The sequence below is a fragment of the Meleagris gallopavo genome, chromosome 13 (assembly GCF_000146605.3).
Source record: "Meleagris gallopavo isolate NT-WF06-2002-E0010 breed Aviagen turkey brand Nicholas breeding stock chromosome 13, Turkey_5.1, whole genome shotgun sequence".
NCBI classification, from domain to species: domain Eukaryota; kingdom Metazoa; phylum Chordata; class Aves; order Galliformes; family Phasianidae; genus Meleagris; species Meleagris gallopavo.
The window spans coordinates 4467465-4482464 of NC_015023.2; the positions used below are offsets into that span (position 1 = coordinate 4467465).

The 15000-nt window shown below is 37.7% G+C and overlaps 1 protein-coding gene across 1 annotated transcript in view; it reads left to right on the forward strand.

The window, feature by feature from the left end:
• The first annotated feature begins 243 nt into the window (after positions 1 to 243).
• The window catches only part of LOC100539619 (unconventional prefoldin RPB5 interactor-like), a 21386-nt gene continuing 6629 nt past the window's right edge, over positions 244 to 15000 (forward strand). The window contains exons 1-2 of the mRNA XM_010717769.3: positions 244 to 3917; positions 6115 to 6250. Of these exons, the coding sequence (XP_010716071.1) occupies positions 3807 to 3917; positions 6115 to 6250 (247 nt within the window). The 5' untranslated portion in view covers positions 244 to 3806. The remainder of the gene's footprint in view (positions 3918 to 6114; positions 6251 to 15000) is intronic.

Consider the following 15000-nt stretch of genomic DNA (forward strand, 5'->3'; position numbering starts at 1 on the left):
GAATAACCGTTGTGGATGAATGCTGAATTGAATTCACCCTTTCCACCCTGCTTGGTGGAATGGTATTCCCAAGGTAGATTCAATTACTCTTCTTGTTTCTTCTGTAACTATGAGCAAGTAGGGAAATGTTCTAGCACACTTGGGGAAAAACCACAAACAATGTGAAAGTAATGTTTCCCGTTTCCTCCCCCCCCCCCCCCCCCAGTAAACCATGTTATAATGCTTAAAGAGAAATGATTTGGTTTGTTTAAAAAAAGAAATAAATCTCTGGGCACTTTTTTCTCTGTTGGCAATCTCTGGTTAATAGAAAACATGCTTAGTAAATAGTAGTTTTCTGTGGCATCTGAGGAAAATGTACATTTAATGGTGAATGAAATCTTATATTATGAGTTACTGTGAGATATAACAGTTGATCTTACAGATATCAAATTACAATATATCCATGCTGTGTTTACCATGATTTTACTGAGAGAACAACAGGAGCTGTCTTGATTATTGTCTGCAGGGTTATTGCAGAATCACAGCAACTGCCCCTTTAGTGGCGAGATTAAACCTTTGGTTATACACCATCAAGCATATAATATTTTAAATTTATTTTAAGAGGCTTTTTCTTCATGCCTGAAAGATCGCCAAGCAAATAATTTATATTTAGTGTGTATCAAATGTTTTTAGTTTAAATGCACATAGGCTGCAAGCCCTGGATAAGAGGAAAAAAATCAGGGCAATCTGTACACATCATCATATTAAATTCTGACTATCGGCTTGCAAAAATAATCTAAAACTAATATGTTTCATTTATGTTTAAAATTCAGAGACTGCATTAATTTTCAATAAGGGAAACATTATTGAAGTGCCTACTGGTGCTGCTGTAGTTAAGTTAGTCAGCATTTACATAATACCCATACTTTTGGGGGACTTTCTGCAGTGCCCAGACCAATTTGGTACAGTGTGAAAATCTGCATCTACATTCTTTCACAAAGAGGCATTCTTTTTCAGAAATAAACTAATTGAGAGCCTTAAAATTGGAACTGATTTTTTACAAGTTTGGGAAGTTGTAACTGTTATTTCCTTCCATATCTATGGCTGAGGTTTGTAGAATGGTGTGGGAAGGTTGGCAGCAGGAAGAAGGCTTGCTCATTTATTTGGTTTTGAGCAAACTCTGGCCACGATCCTGTGAGTTTGGGGGACAGAGGCACAGAATGTCAGAAGGAAAACCAAACTTACTGATGTCTTCTATGTAGAAGAGCAGTTTACAGAGCAGTCATACAGCTTTTACTCTAAAAAAACTATTTAAAATTTAGTACCCTTATTTAGATCCTGATTGTGCAAGAGTTGAGTGCTCTTGTTTCAACTGAATAATTTGTTCGTATAAGACCTTTTAAGTAGTCAGTGACACAGAAGAATGTTAAATAGAATTGGGTGAATAACAATAGGGTTTTAAAATGCCCAACTTCAATATATTTCCATTAAATTATTTTCCATTTTTTTAGTACACCTCTTGAGATGTATTTTTAAAGGCATGAATCTGAGGATAGGTCTGATTTAGATGTGGTATTTCCCTTGCCAGTGATATGAACACAGCTGAAGCCCAGCGCCCGTTCTCTCCATGCATGTGGTGACCATGGACTGCGCACAAAATGTAGCCGTGTACTCAAGTTGAACAGAGAGTTCTGCTTCCTTCCTTGACAGTAGCTCTGTATCAACAGAGCTGTATCAATGCATGAAATTGAATGACTGTGTTGGTGGCAGGCCCATTTTGGAAGTGGCCACACTTGGCGATCCCACAGTAGAGGCCTGACAGGCCAGAGGCAGTTGTTCCACCGAATGCAGAGATACATCCTGCTCCTTCCCGAATGTTTTTTCCCCAGCCTTGCTGTAGGGAGAGGTGGATGGCCACAGCAGAGTGTGCTTCCAGAGGTTACCAGCGTAGATGTGATGAATCGGGGCAGTCCAGCCCTGCTGTATCTGAAGCGAGTGATTTCTGCTGTACCCTAATCAGATTATTCGGTGGCGGGCAGCAGTCAGACCTTAAAGGCAGTATCTTCTTTCAGATTAATGAAGAAATGTCAAGTGACTTTGAGCCATTGAACGATGGGAGTGCTTAATCCTGCTCTAAGTGGGAGCAGTTTTTTTCCATACAATTCTTTTCCTATGGAGTATTCTCTCATGGAAATGAGGTCAAGGCCTTCAGTTTGGGGTCGCTTATTTTTTAGTGAGCAGTCTGCATCATTGTCCTCTTATCTGAAAATGCAGATCTCTGCAAGTCAGAGGCTGCATTTTCTAAATATCATTAAGTAATCGTTGCTGACACCAAGTTGTCATTGCACTGCTTCCCCCAAAACATCTCTTGAGTTTTGTTGGGATTCGTTTATTTGGCCTTTCTCTTGAAGGAACTGAATTACGTTTTCAACATAATGAGTTAAATGGACAGAGAAACTAGCCTGATGTGTTGCAAAGATCTTCCATCCAACCCAAGAAGTAGCAAACGTCTTTTGTGAATTAGTTCTGTAGGATGTTAATGTCCAAATGGTTTAAAATCCTAAATTCTTTGTTCAGGACCAGTTCGGAAACTTAAAATATGAAGTACTCCAGGTATAAAGTAGTGTGATTATAGCAAAATTCAGCTATGAAAGAAAATGAGACAAAACGGGAGTAGCAGATAATTTTTCATAATGAATGCTGAAGAAGATTTCACTCTGCTTATGAATCTAAGAAAATCAATGATAATATTTTGAGAGTTGTGGTATCAACTACAACATTCATTTTTCAGTGCATTTATAGATTGCTTTCCTGAATCATCCTCAGAAAACCTGTAATTTGCATCTGGGGTCAGTGTTGTTAAGTGTGCTGCTCTGTGCTTTCTGTTGCCTTTTATAGCAGAATTTACTACCATGTATAGGATGTTTACTATTTTAAAGCACAAGTAAACAATATCATCAAAGCTGACATTTTTATGCCAGCTACTTCATGTAGGAGCTGATTTCTAATGATCTTCAGGATGGCAGTTGTCCATTAAAAAGGCTTTTTCCAGCAAAATCCAAGTCCTTATGAGTTTCTTCAGAAAAGAAGGCTTTTTAGAAGGAGTACAGTAGCTTGTTTTGCACACCAAGGAAAATCCCCGTAGCAATTAAAATGCCGCACAGGCCACCAAGGAGTCAGGTGTCTATCATGGGAATAATTGATCCGAGTTCATCAAGTCAGTTCTGTTTTGTATGGCAACATGTGGCTTCTGAAAAGCAATAGAAGGAATGCTCTGCTCCTGCGTTGTTTGCCAGGATTTGAAGACATTGCAGAGTTTGGGCCAGTCAGATGATCTTTCAGGAATGTTGATTGTTGATAGGCCCAAAAAGTTAATGTGAAAATCAGAATTAGTTAAAATTTTGCCCATTTATGTCAGCCCAAGGAAAGGTAATGAATCATTTATAACAAATGATACTTTGAAGAATTTGCCTCTTCTAAAATATTAACTTTCAGTTATTTTTCTAAATGTTGATGGTGGTATAATGGTTGAACTTGGGCATGAAGTGCGATACACCAAAGCCTAGTGCGAGAACTGATTTGTAGAACCGTAAAAACTCAAATTCAGACATACATTCACCAGCTAAAATAATCATATCACCCCTACTTTAATATGCATTATTCTGAAGTAATCTGAGCTATTATAATTGTCATCCCAAGTCTTTTTTTTTTTTTTTAACAAATAACATTAATTTATTGAGTGCATGTGCTTAAGAGTAAAATAGTTTTTCTTTGTATTTTTGTGGTTATGGAATTAATAGCAGAAAAATATTAACTCTGTGTTAGATATGAAATGGAATGAACTTCAATTTGTCAACAGGAAGAAGGTGGAGAGTGATTATGAAGTTCTTCAGGAACGACTTCGTACGTTGCCTGATAAACTGTCCTATGATATCATGGTATGTAGTCTGTACAGTTCACAAAAGATAATGAAGTAAAATTTTTAGTAACTCAGGTATTTGCATTAACAGGGAGATGTTATTCAGGTTGCTATATAGTAGTCAGTAATGGTACATTTATGATAATGATAGTTAAACCTTTGCTTTTGTTTCTTTTTCTTTTCTTTGAAATCTATTATAAATTACAGTGTTACTGACAACTGAGAACTGATGACATAAATGCTAACACAAAACCTGACACATTTGATATGTAAATCCATTGTATAGAAAACTATAATTATGAGTGAATTATGGTACTTAGTCACTTCCTTTGAAGCAGGTGGCCGTAGTATTTTCTGATTCATGGAAATAAACCGTAGAACATTGATTTTTACATAAAAAGGTGCTGCTAATTTTTGTTTCACCGATCTTCACATTGACATAGCGATCTTTTCTTTTGCTTTGAATCTTCCGTAACAACGGCACAACTCCCTGTTTAAACTTTACCACGCTGGCTTACGCTGCCCAGAATTTTGATCAGTTTGACTGCTCCTTTCCTTTTATTTATCTTCCCGGGTCCAATTCAAGATTTGTAGCTGGGGGAGCTGTACTGTAAATAACTGAATGTCTCATTCCAGTACAGGGTGTCTGATTGCCTTTTGCATGGCAGCGTACAGTTGAGCTCTTTGTAAGACAGCAGTGGATCACAGTTCCCCGGTAGTAACAGGGAAGGTTTCCCTCTCCAGCTTTGGTGGTGCTGCTTTAGATGCTGTGTGTAGTCCTGTGACCTTGCATAAATGCATGGCCATACGATGTGGGACTTCTGACCTGGGTAAAGGACCCGGTCAGCCCTGGGAGCACAGGTGAAAGCAATTCAGCTGTGTGACCAGAGGGGTGAAGCCTGGCTGCACCTCTCTTAGACCTCATTTAAGGGCTGACTGCCACGGGGGAAGGGTCTCTTTCTAGAGGAGTTTTCCCCTCGAAACCTGGAATCTTCTAATACAGGTGAGCAATCTTCTTCCCTTCCTTTATAGCACCTTTCTATCATGCCAGTCCTTCTGTCATCACACCTCTGTTGTAATGCCTTTCCCATCGTATTGGTCTGTCCAGTTGCTACATAAAGCAAGAAGATTGTATTGTTTTGAAGCATAGAAAAAAATACTATTACAAAAAAAACCACAACAAACTAGATAGGGCTTATTTGTAGTTAAAGCCGTCATGTCAACTCACATCTGTTATTTTAAATGTATATAAACAGTTCCTACCTTGTTAGCCAAGTATTTTTGTATGTTTTCAATTTTGCTTTCATCATTTTTGGGGGAGAGTGAACAGGCTACCTGAAAACCAAGACAGGGTGCATATGCAGGAAAAGCCTGCCCTGCAGAGTCATAGTGTTGAGATCCTGCCTATCGCAGAACTGCTTTGAGCTCTGGAAAGCACCTCCTGGATGCCAGCACTGGAGAGGAAAGCTTTCCAGGAAAACAGGTCGCCAAGCTGAGTGCTCTGCTTCAACAAACTGCAGTGGGAAAGCAAGTGCATGCATGACCCAAGGGAGTGAGGAAGGCAGCAGAGTAAAATGGTGCAAACTGACCAAGATAGGTCTTTTTTATCCCAAGAAAAGGAAACTTGAGCTGGCTGAAATTCATAGCTCTTCTGCTCTATTCTAATTCCTGTTGCATTGCAGCCCCAAGGCAGTGAAGTGGTGTGGCAGTCCCCCAAACTTATACCAAGGTTTCTATGCACTTAGAATAGAAAGGCATGTAGTGAAAAAAGCTGCATGTCTTTGAGTTGCCTATTTAAGAATGCATTTTCAAGAATCGCATCTATTAAGAATTTTTAAAATGGTAGCAAAGCTGAGCTTGTTTTGTCTGGGAAATGAATCGTCTGCAAACAGCAAAAACTTAGTTCATCTAAGGAATACTAATTTTATTATGAAGGCTAATATGATAGAGTAAAGTTGATTTGTTTTCCATGCGAATATTCAGTTGTACTGTAGTTTCACAAGTTTCCTAGTTAGGTACTGCTTTTCTGGTTTTGTAAGTACACTACTGAATTCAGATGGATGTTTCTGAAGGGTTTGTCATCTAATAACTGCTATAGACTTTTACTTACTGCTGTATTTTACTTTTTTTCTTTTTTTTTTTAACTAATTGATGAATGACTCTCTAGGTTTATTTTCATTGGTTATTTTCAATAGTGCTTTCTGTGCCTTTGACAGGTACCTTTTGGTCCTCTTGCCTTCATGCCAGGAAAACTTGTCAACACCAATGAGGTTACTGTTCTGCTTGGTGACAACTGGTTTTCAAAATGCTCAGCGAAGCAGGCTGTTGAGCTGGTCGAGCACAGAAAAAAATGTATGTATATTTTTGAACACAACTTAATAGTCAGCATTCTCTGTCTTTTTATTAACAGTTAACTTTTGTAGCATTGCACCGCTCACTTTTTTATGTGTGCTACCTAATGAATCTTGTTCATATGTAGTATTACTTTGCTGCTTGATTTTTCTATCTTTACTTGGTATTTTATCAAATATGGGATTTTTTTAAAACAACCAGCAAGAGCTTTATTCCTTTTCCTTGTTTGTTTTTTAATGATAGACTTGCGTAAGTAACCAAAATGTAGGTTGTGAGATTAGATTACAAGGTCAGTCAGGAATTATTTGTTTACTGCAAGTAAAACAAAGCAAAAGGCAAAAAACCTGTCATTTTTGTTTAATGTGAGAAATTTTGTGTTCCAGAAAGCAGATGTTGCATTGTACTTTGCTCCTGATCACTTTATCTTCTGTATTCTGTTTCCTTGTCTCTCTTCTCTTAGTTCCTCATCCTGTTTTTTGTCTATATTGTTCTCCAGCTTACTTCTCCTTCCTAAGTGCATTGCTTCTATTTATTTATTTATTTTTCTTGCTTGCTTCTCTGGACTTCTGCTTAGCTGCATTTTTGCCTTCTGTCTCTGACATGCCTGTCCACTGGTGTGGAGTGATCCACTGGGTCTCCCCAGACCAAGTGCCACTGGTGACCAGCAGATTCTATTAGCAGCAGATGGTGGTTGTAGAGGCAATTCCTTTTTTGTTTCCAGCTCTTTTTTATTGGTGCAGGGATCTTGGCTCTGGTGAGGCAACCTTTAGCAAGCCTTGTGCACAGCACTCTTGTAACAGAAGTTAGGAGTGTGAGAAAGAATGAGAGCCTAAAATACTCGATATAAATGTCAAGGAAAGGAAAGCAAAATAAAAAAAAAAAAGGAAAATAAATTGATACCTATTAACCTTTGCTGTTTGTTTCAGATAAGCATTTGAGCAAATATTTTTTTCACATGAGTTTAACCTATGATCTGTCTCATTCCCGAATGACTGTTCTCTGCAGCTTTGGCTTCTGTGTTACAACTAGCATAAGTCCTTTGCATTTTTGTTTATAAGTTCAGTGATCCAGGTTGCTGCCTGCGGCTGAATACACCAAAGGTTCCCTATCTGAATACATTTTTTTTCAATTCTGTGCAAACAAAATTTGTGTAAGAAAAGTGTTTAAAAAAAGTTTTGCTGCGTTACTTAAAAATATTCTTTTATGAAGAAGATTACCAAAAGTATGCAATTAGTATTTTACCTATTATCTTTCCTAATCTGGTTCTCCTGGCAGAACTTCGCGATTTTTTTTCTTACTGAACTGAATCTACATTATTTATTGCCTCTCTTGCAAGATATCAGGTCTGTATCTCTTTCCTTGAACATCTTATATTTTATTTTCAGTGCCACAGAATATTTTTGTCACAGTTACATTCAGTGAAATCATTTGACCTTTGCATAGTAGATGTTTGAACATTAAGTAGTCTGCTGGGAGACACACAATAAATGCTGGGTTCTTTTCCTTTACGATCTTCTAAATTGCATTTAAAATATGAACTCAGAAATACTCATTTCTTTTAAAGCAAAATAATCATTGATGCCTGGGTATAAACGCTGCATTCTGCTGGTAGTTCGCTACAGCTGTGTGATGGCTGCCAGTGGGAGGCTCCAAAACACTGATATTAACTAAAAACTTTTTATTTAAGACTATTTTCATTTTGGGATGATAAAAGTCATATTAGTGCATGTGATTCTGAAAAAAGATCTGTATTACTTCAACAGATACAGTTTTCTCTTCTACAAAACCATTTCACACTAGGTGAAGACAAATTAGAGGAGATTACTGGAGATTTTATTTGTTTATTCTAATTAGAAAAAAGTTATCTACATGAAAGGCCTGTAGATCATTGTTGTGTAATGGGAATGTTCCACTTGTGGCACAGATGTGAGAGACTGGTGCTTCAGAATGCTTAAAGTCTCTTGTGGACTGCAGTTATTTTAAAAGCCATCACTTCTGCTTTCACTGGCACTTGGCAGCTTACAGGGTGACGTCCATTTGGTGGCATCACTATGTGGAGGGGAAGAGTAGGGAGCCTATGTTCAGCCTGTTTTAATAGCAGGACTGTAGGGCAGGGTAGGAGATCCCTGTAAGCTAACTTCTCAACCTCTTGCTGGTCTTGGGCTTTTTTTGCTGTCCTGGACTGATTTTGCATGGTCTACCCACTGAAGGCTGCCAGTAACCGGCAGTGGGCTGGTGGAGGCCACCCCTGGCCTAACAGTTAATTTAGTCAGTTTGCAGAAAAACTTCCTTACCTTCGGACTCCTTGGTATATGTTAGGTAAATACAAAAACAGACAATGTGAGTTTGCGTGTTTAAGTAGTAACAGAGTGGGGCAGATAAATCAAATGATAGGGCTGAGGATGAAAAAAGCCTTCTCGGTTAGGGGCGGCAGTAAGAGTGTACTATATATAAAAGCTTTAAATAGTGCTAATTAGGTCATCTTTTTTGTCATAGTTTTGTTTAATTTGCTTTTTAAAGGAGAATGAGTGGAACAAATGTTTGCTTCTGTGGAATAGTGAAATGCCCAGGCACAGCAGATTAATTTCTTGGTTAAAATGTATTTGATTGAAAGGAAAAATTGGAGGGTGACTGTACTGAATTTTGGAAGTGAGTGCACTTTAACTGATACAGCTGTAGAAAGCCCTATTTTGGGGATACATTTTTGTTGCTTAGCTTTTGATTTAGATGCAATCTACTCAGCATTGTGATTGGTTGAAATGTATTTGGTAAAATTTGGGACAGTCGCTCATGTCAAGTGTTACTTTTTCATAAAATATTGATCATGTCTCCCTGAATAATATTTGAGCTGCAGTAAATCTCACTTTTTTTGCACATTTTGATAACATCTATGGATATTCAGTTAGTTCCAAAACTGTTAAAAAAGCCCAGTGTACTTTATGAAATTGTCAAGTGTAGTTTTAATTGTTTTAAATTTGTTGCAGTTTATTACACCAGGTAGTAATGGGAAACACTTTACACGTATGTTTGTGTGTAAAACAAAAAAAAGAAACAGTGAAGTAGATTAAAGGATACACACACCAAATTCCATTACAATAAAAGAAATTAGCTTTTTAAGTATGTCACAGTTTAGCACAACAATAATGCAATTGTAGTTTTTTTTCTTACAATTATCTTGCTTAAGGTACTTCATAATATTTCTGTTCTCCTCAAGGCAAGACTGTATTGTCTCAGAATTCAGAGAGGGAATAAAGATTCTTTTTTGTGAATATGGGATTATATCTTTTACGTGTTTGTGATGATATAAATTACTTTTTTTCCCTATATCAGTAATCGCATTAATTCTTTAAGATGGGAAATTTTTCATTACAATGGTCCCTGTGGTAGTTACTATAGGAAGAAATTAGATAGATTTTTCTTGTAAATATTTGTGGATTAACTCAGTATGCTAGGTATTCCAAGTGTCTAAGCACTTTAAAAGGTGGGGAATTAAAACATGCACAGAAAACAAGGAGTGGTTTTATCATGCTAAAAATTTGTCAGATAAAAAAAAATCCCTCTTAAAAGAGAATTGTTGAACTACTTAGCAATTGTGTCTTCAGTACATGTCAGAATACCCTTGCAGTGTCATGCTGCAAATGAATTCATGAAATGAAAATACTGATTACATTAACATACAGTATTGTGATAGTACCCAATTGTAAATTGCAGTATGTAACCTTTAATACAAATATTTGTGTCAATCAAAATTGACCGAGAACAGAGTATACAGAGTTTAAAAGATAGCATTGTTTTTAATAAATAAGATGATCCAGGCAGATGAGACCAGGCTGGAATTTGTTCCTTATCAGCATTTCCAGAAAAAAGGAGGTTGTCTCCAAAATATATGATAGGAAGGCTTTCCATTTTCCATCTGAGTATGTGAGACCCTTAGAGGATTTAATGTTTCAGAATGATTTGTTTTGTATTTTAAAGAATGTAGCACACGCTTACCTACTCACTTTTTTGGGGAAAAGAACAAAAGATGCAGGTATTGTTACAAAGAAATCCAGCTGTTGCTTTTCTTCATTTAAAAAAAGAAATGTTTTCCTCTGTTCTATCTATATTTTGCACAATACCTTTGAATGTGCTTGGCCTTTTTTTTGTTGTTGTTTTAAGCTATTTTTCGAGATTATTGCTTTTTTTTTTTTTTTTATCTTTAACCTCCATGAGTTCCTTAAGTACCCTTACTAAGGTAGGATTCTGTGAAGTGCTAAGTGCTCTAAATTTGCTCTGTTCTTCCCAGACCTGTTTGGTTTCTCACAGGACCTGGTTGCGGTATTTTAACCAGAAAGCATTTGAAGAAAATGAGGAGAATGTAGTCCTTTCTGTTGGTTATGTATTGTCTTGGTAATTCTTAGTTGGCAGCAGAGGAGCTTGTCTGAATGCCACCCTCCTACATTTGGTGAGAATTTAACTGGATACATATAATTCTACTAGTCAACTAGGACTGTGAACCTGAAAGAGAAATGTGTGGCATTTACTTAATATTCCTAAAGTCAAATCATCCATACACATTTTTGCTGAACGACAACGTCGAATGACTTTGGTTTTGATATCAAGAGAAGGCAGAGAAGGGAACAAAGGTTCTCTTTAAAGGGTGTAAGGATACTACACCAAGGGTTGTATCACAGAATTCTGCATTTGAAAGAGCTGGTGCAGTTGGCATTATAAAGAAAAAAATTATTTATGTTGTTGCACAAAGAGAGCTTCAATCCATATGCACAAAAAGCAATCAGGATTCTCTTTTGAATCTTAAAACAAATGCTTCTCTAGAAGAATGAACAGGAACAAATAGAATGATGTAGAAAAGTGTTTTGAAAAGCTCTTAGTAAATAGTACTTTATACAGAACTGCAGATCTAGTTTGTTTCAAGTAACTTGCAGTTTGGAAAACTATTGTCTTAAAAATATTTTGTTGCAGATTATTTTGTATTTGTCAAAATACTGTTAATCCACTGGCACAGACTCTGAAAAGCAAGAAAGTAAGTAAAGCACTCAGAATAGCATGCCATAACTCACCCTGCTAATAGTACTTGTAATTGTACTGTAGTGCTGTACTTTTGCGAGGAAATACCTGCCATCTCTGAAGGATTCAGAAGTGGATACGTGCATTAGATGGCACGATACTTTATCCTCAGTGATATTACTGTTCTCCATTAAGAGGCTGTTTTTATGATAGGTTTTTTGTTGTTGTTGTTCAGGGGTCAGTTCTGCTAGAAATTGCTGGTGGAAGATTGCGCATGTACAGCGCTGTTCTGTGTTGTTCCCGTGTGCCTTCCTCTCTACATGGGGTGTGAGGTGGTGGCAGGCTGGGTAGGTTCCTGCCTTAGGTGGCTGGCTCTCACTGCTGGCTGCTGCTGCCAATATAGGTGCCTCTTCCTGGCTTGTATGAGCCTTATGTGCGTAAGATCACATCAGTTGGTAAGGTTGTCTACCTTCTTCCTGAGAAAATGTGTTGGACAGCGAAGAGATCCTACCTCTAAATCTCAATTATATACGGAATTCTGTGATACATTCAATTTAAAATTATGTCCTTTCCCCTGTACTCAAAGGAGAATTTTTTTGTAATCCTTTAGTCACCTTTTATATCCACAGAGCTCACCCAAAGTCTGACTGAACCTAGCAAGGTAGACCAGGCTTTGGCTTTGTCTCGGTTTGTCCTGTTTCACAAAGTCTGATGTTTTGAAATAGATCAACCTGTTCTCACTATTCTTGTCTCTTCTTACTGTTTAAATCCCAGTGTAACACACGGTTTCCAGAAGTAACTAAAATAATGTCTATGATTCCCCAAATCCTTACAGACAACACTCCAAGGACATTAATGTCAAACTCAGATAATTAAAATTTGTATCTAGCCAAGCTAATTAACCCATTAAAGCCAAGATGCATAGATGAGAATTTGTGTCAGTTTGGCGTTAGTATGTTGTCATGTCTTATAGAGAATTTGTGTCAGTTTGGCGTTAGTATGTTGTCATGTCTTATAAAATCTGGCTCCAGTGGACTTCATTTCGAAAGTATGAAATGTGTTCTCCAATTATTTTTCCTGTGTCAGTGTATATGTAGAAAGCAGAGAGCTGCTTCTTAAACCCGGCTAATCATGGAGTGAGAGACGCCAGTCCAGGCCTTTCAGCTAATAAGGTTGCTGGAAAAGAATGATCTAAATGGGAAGAAATCTTGCTGCCTGTAAAGGTTCAAAGGCTGCTATGCAGAAGAAAGCCGTGTATACTGATTGAGGCTTGAAAGTTCTTTTCCTTTTGGCAGTCCTGGAAATCAGTCCTCAAGATCCTGGCTTGTCTATAGTGCTGAGCTATCTTTCCAGGCAGTTTAACTAAGACATGTAAATAAGAACTATTAGGGTTCACCTGAAAGCCATGTCAGGCTTTGCTGAGGTTATTGGATGTGACAAAGTTGGACAACATCCTCTAGTTCAATCCGTCTTAAAAGGCTCTAAGAAGCTTAAACCACGGGGTAGTAAGAGACTACGAAGCCTCTCTTTCTGGTTGTTTTTCTGGGATCTCGCTTAATAACTATATTATTTTAAAAAATAAAAAAAGAAGAGTTAGGTTTTTAAGTGAACTGTTTCCCTCTGAGTCTGGTAGATGTAACATTTGGTCAGTGGTGCTGTGGCAGGTCTAAAATGCAGAGCCCCGTGATTCCCTTGCTGTTAAGTGCAGGAACCTTTTCCACAGGGCTGACATGTCTGCCCTTGCAGAGGTGGCCCCAGAGAGGGTCCCTTTGCCAGCAAGGAATATCAGGCCTGTGTCTATGGGGGCGGCTGGTGGCATCACGGTAATCCCGCTGGTGCCTGGGATAGCCCAGAGCAGATCACTTGAACTGTCTGTTTCTTCATCTGTGAAATACAGGAGAGTAATACCTGCCTCCCTCCCTCACAGAGTGCTGTGCCCATTCCTTGGCGCATGTATTGCGGTGCAGGCCCTGTGCTGTGGGCGAGGTGCTGCGTAGCATCCATTCTTGCTGTCCAGCCGTTCTTTCTGGAGTGTGTGTGTGTGTGTGTTTGGGGGTGTGTGTGTTTGGGTGCCTTTCTCCACTGCAACTACTTTTTGAGAATAGTTAATCCACGTGTGTGCAGTAGGAAATGCCAATGGAGAGCCTTTTTCAGGGGAGAATTTCAGGTTCTCAGAAACAAAAGAACTAACGGAGATCACTGTTTGGTGAATAGTCAGTTGTTGGTTTAGAGACCAATGCTCGCTTCTTTCTGGAAAGGGCAGATGCTTGTATAGTCTTTTCCAAGATGCATAATCTTTCTAAACTATTTACTATAAATAATTCCTTCTTAAGTAATTGTATTTGATATATTGCAAAATATCAGCAAGGAAACAAGCGTGCAGTACTGAATCGTTCAAAATTAGGATGGGAGTACTGTGACAGGCTTGGTAGTTGTGTTTTGTCTTGACTATGTGATGTGTAATTCCCTCTGCTGTGTGTGCAGGGATCTGAACCTGTTTGCAGAAGTCTGAGTCACTAAGTAGATTTTATTTTGCAAGTACAAATACAAACTCATTTTGTCTACTTAAGTACATTTTATAATCATTTTGTGACTATTAACATATTTTCACACATCCTTATCTGAAAGACCTATTGTTACAATAAATGCAATCTCTGAAACACAATTGCATACCCTAGCTAGAAAACTATACAGGGAGCATCTACGTATTATGTTTTTAGGATTAGTGTTTAGACCAGAGAAAAAAATTGATCAAATACTAAAGTTAGCACACAACAGAAGGAGAGTTAAAGCAATGCATAAGAATACTGAGGGAATATTTTGAAAGCAGTTTTTTCAAGTAGGGTGTTTTGTGGTAAAGTTTTCCCTCAATTCATGTTCCTGTCTGTACAGTGGGAATAGCAGGACTGTATTGTACTTGTATATTGTGGAGGCAGATAATTTAAGGCAGGGGATTTTTTTTTAACGTGCTACAATACTGATGATCGTGTTAGTATCATAAGCAGAATCATTGCTGAGAAAGGAATTCACTAATTTGTGCAGCACATTATTGTTTAGAAAAGTTTCATGAAGTATGACTTCGCAGATCCCATGGTAGAAAAGTAGGAGCTCCTTGCCTCCTTCATAGTTTTGTGTAAGACATCTTCTTGCATTGCTTTAATGAACCTAAAAAGAATTTTAAAATAGAAAATCATCTTATTTTTCCACAAAGGCTTTTAGCTCCTTCAGGGTATGTAGGACCAATAGGTGCAAGGTCTTAGAGATCCTCTGTTGAAACTAATTTATGGAATAAGTCTTCTCTCCTGAAAATTTGCATTTGTATTAGTTTTGAGTTGAACAAAGAGTGCAAGTCTATTAATATTATTAGTATAAGGCTTTAATTGTGCCCTTTTCCCCCCAGTTCTTAAGTCTTAGAAAAGCTATGTTTCCTTTTCAGGCAGTTATGACCTTCTTCTTTTGCAAATTAGTTTGTTTTTTATGATAACTTTAAGGTAAAAGTGAAACTTAAGTTTTTAATATTTTATAAATTGCTGTTGAAAGGATTCATTATTTAATTGGCACAAGAGAATATAGAAAGAAATGTCTCAAATGAACTAATGTCTGAAGACTGGCTATTTCTTGCAGTAGGTTTGCAAAATTGTCGTAAAATGTAGTCCCAGCAGAAAATCTATCTGCTTGCTACCGTACGTTGGGAGTACAGCTATTAGAGCATAATCATATTTCCGTTTGACCTGATCACAGTA